Here is a 2,278-nt window from a genome sequence, read left to right as displayed (position 1 = left end):
TCCTCTTCCTTCTCGTACGAAACTTTCCCGACGACGGAACTTTCGTTAGTTTTTGCGAAACGCAAGTCATCAAGCTCTCGGCATTTCTTATCCAGGCCCACGCGCAGTTCGCGGCAATCCCTCTCTAACATTTCGTTCCTCGCAGAAAGCGACTGGATTTCTTCCGTAAGCTTGATGACGTGAGCTTCGCGTTGATCCGAGTACCGTTGCCATCTGGTGTTCATGCTTATGACTTCCTTCAGCTGTTTCGAAAGTTCGGCGTTTTCCCTGGCCAAGCTCGACACTTGTTCCTCCAAGACCTTGCATCGATCTTCCGATGAGAGAGACCCTACATTTCTCTGCTCGCCGACATCCTTTTCCCTTCGTTCGTAATCCCTCAGCTAACGAGCCACGTCGATCTTTCCCGTTACCAGATCGTCGATCTTCGATCTCATCCGTTCGATCTCGCGGCAGAGCGTTCGACGGACGTCGTCGGCGTAATTGCGCTGTCCGTAGCACTCCTTCAGCTCCGACGTCAGTTTTCTAATAGCGACGTCCTTTTCCGAGTCGGAAGAATTCGTAGCGCTCAGGTACTCGGTCAGCTCCTTATCTTTCGTGCGGACCTCGAACGAAAGTTCGGCGATCCTTATCCTGAGAGCGGCGATCGTCTTCTTTGCTTCCGCCACTTCCTCGGAACTGTAATTCGAGTTCACGACGGTTCGCAATCTCACGTTCTCCCTCAGCAGCTGGTTGAGAACCTCCTTGTCGTGTCCGGGCACGAAAACTTCGTGCTCTTTGAGATCGACCGACGAATCGAGTTTGTTTCTGTGCAGTCTGAATTGCAAGTGCTCGATGCTTAGGTTCTTCTTCTTGAGTTGCAGTTTCAACGAATCTATCGAACCTCCGTAGTCGTTCAGCAAAAGCTTCAGCACGTCGATGCTCTGCACTACGGTTTTCAGGGAAACGATTTCCTCTTCTTTCTTTCGCAGCCGGTCCGATTCGGAGGAGGCTCCGCCGACACATACATCGTCGGTGTTCTTTGTCGCAGTCGTCGTCCGGCCAAGTGTCTCGTTCATGTCGTTAGCTTTACGAGTGTGATGGAATCAGTTTAACTCGACTTTTATTTTGTTTTCGTGGTACGGTGAGCGTACGTCATCGGTTCTTAGACACTTGACGTCACGAGCTCATGGCCGAAGGCCGAAGTAAGCTTTTATAAACAAAAAACAGATTATAATAGATGTTTTGCGTGTGTGTGTATTTAATTTTCGATTTTCCTCTTGTTTAATTAAAAGTCCTGTTCCAAACCCTTCCTCTTTCGTCAGTCGTTACATAAGTCAAACACTATCAGGCTAAGAAGAACAACAACCAATAGTCTAATTTTCGATTTTTTCTAGCAAAAACTTTATTTTTTCGAAAAGATATTCGGAAACACACGGATTATGATTACAGCTATCGCGTTGAACTAATCGTATTTTCCTGCATTATAATCATTTAATTTTAACACGAGATCATCCCTTTTTAAATACTCAGCAATTTCAAACAGAAAATCAACCTGTCGAGGTCAGATCACTGTCAGTTTTTCCAATTCAATCATCAATCTTATGGCTTCCTTTAGTCGTTCAACAGTTCTTGCGGGTATGGTCGATTTCAATCTCGGTTTCAACGATTTCAACTCTTCTTCGTTGATTCCAGAAGCAAAATCAAGTATCATGGCCCTATGGGGGAAAAAACAATATTAAATTAGCTCGGCAATCATTGGCGAGAAAAAAAAATATTTTTACTCTAAAGATAAACGATTTAAAAAAAGAGAATTACATACCTATACGGTGAAATTATCTTTTCACCGAGTCCTTCCGTGCTCCCTCGAAAGTCCAAAACATGGCGTTGAAGTTCCGAACGCCTTATCAGTCCCAGAAGCTCGATAAATATTTCCAATCTCGATGAATAAAGTAATGCTCTATCCTCTAGTTTATTCATTAACTCAATGCCTCTGGTAACTTTTTCCAATTCGCCATGTCTGAGACCGATGCTCTCATCCAGGCATAAGTACTTCAGAGCCACAACATCTCGATCCTCGAGGTACCTATCGACGTTCACCAACATCCCGCGATACGATGATTCGTCTTGCCCGGCCATTGCTTAGTTTTAATGGATAGAAAGGTTCCGTCGCTTATTTATAAACCAACTATAACGATGACGTCATGGGTACTTGGAACCTTGACGTCATCCGTACGCCCTTATTTGAAAGCATCGATAGGCCGGTAACGATGACGTCATGGGTACTTACTTATACACATCT

At 44.8% G+C, this 2,278-nt stretch overlaps 1 protein-coding gene across 1 annotated transcript; it reads right to left on the bottom strand.

Annotated features, from left to right (window-relative positions):
• Positions 1–380: 380 nt before the first annotated feature.
• LOC117106965 lies at positions 381–1,055 on the bottom strand. The gene has a single exon (XM_033248481.1). It carries the CDS (start codon positions 1,053–1,055, stop codon positions 381–383), a length of 675 nt encoding a protein of 224 aa, XP_033104372.1.
• Between the last annotated feature and the right edge of the window lie 1,223 nt (positions 1,056–2,278).

Source organism: Anneissia japonica, unplaced genomic scaffold (assembly GCF_011630105.1).
Source record: "Anneissia japonica isolate Jap-2015-1 unplaced genomic scaffold, ASM1163010v1 scaffold23455_len5293_cov104, whole genome shotgun sequence".
Taxonomy (NCBI): Eukaryota; Metazoa; Echinodermata; class Crinoidea; order Comatulida; family Comatulidae; genus Anneissia; species Anneissia japonica.
This window is presented reverse-complemented; position numbering and strand designations above follow the sequence as displayed.

Excerpts from the sequence above, each read along its gene's own strand:
- LOC117106965 (XM_033248481.1), bottom strand. The coding sequence starts at position 1,055 with ATGAACGAGACACTTGGCCGGACGACGACTGCGACAAAGAACACCGAC.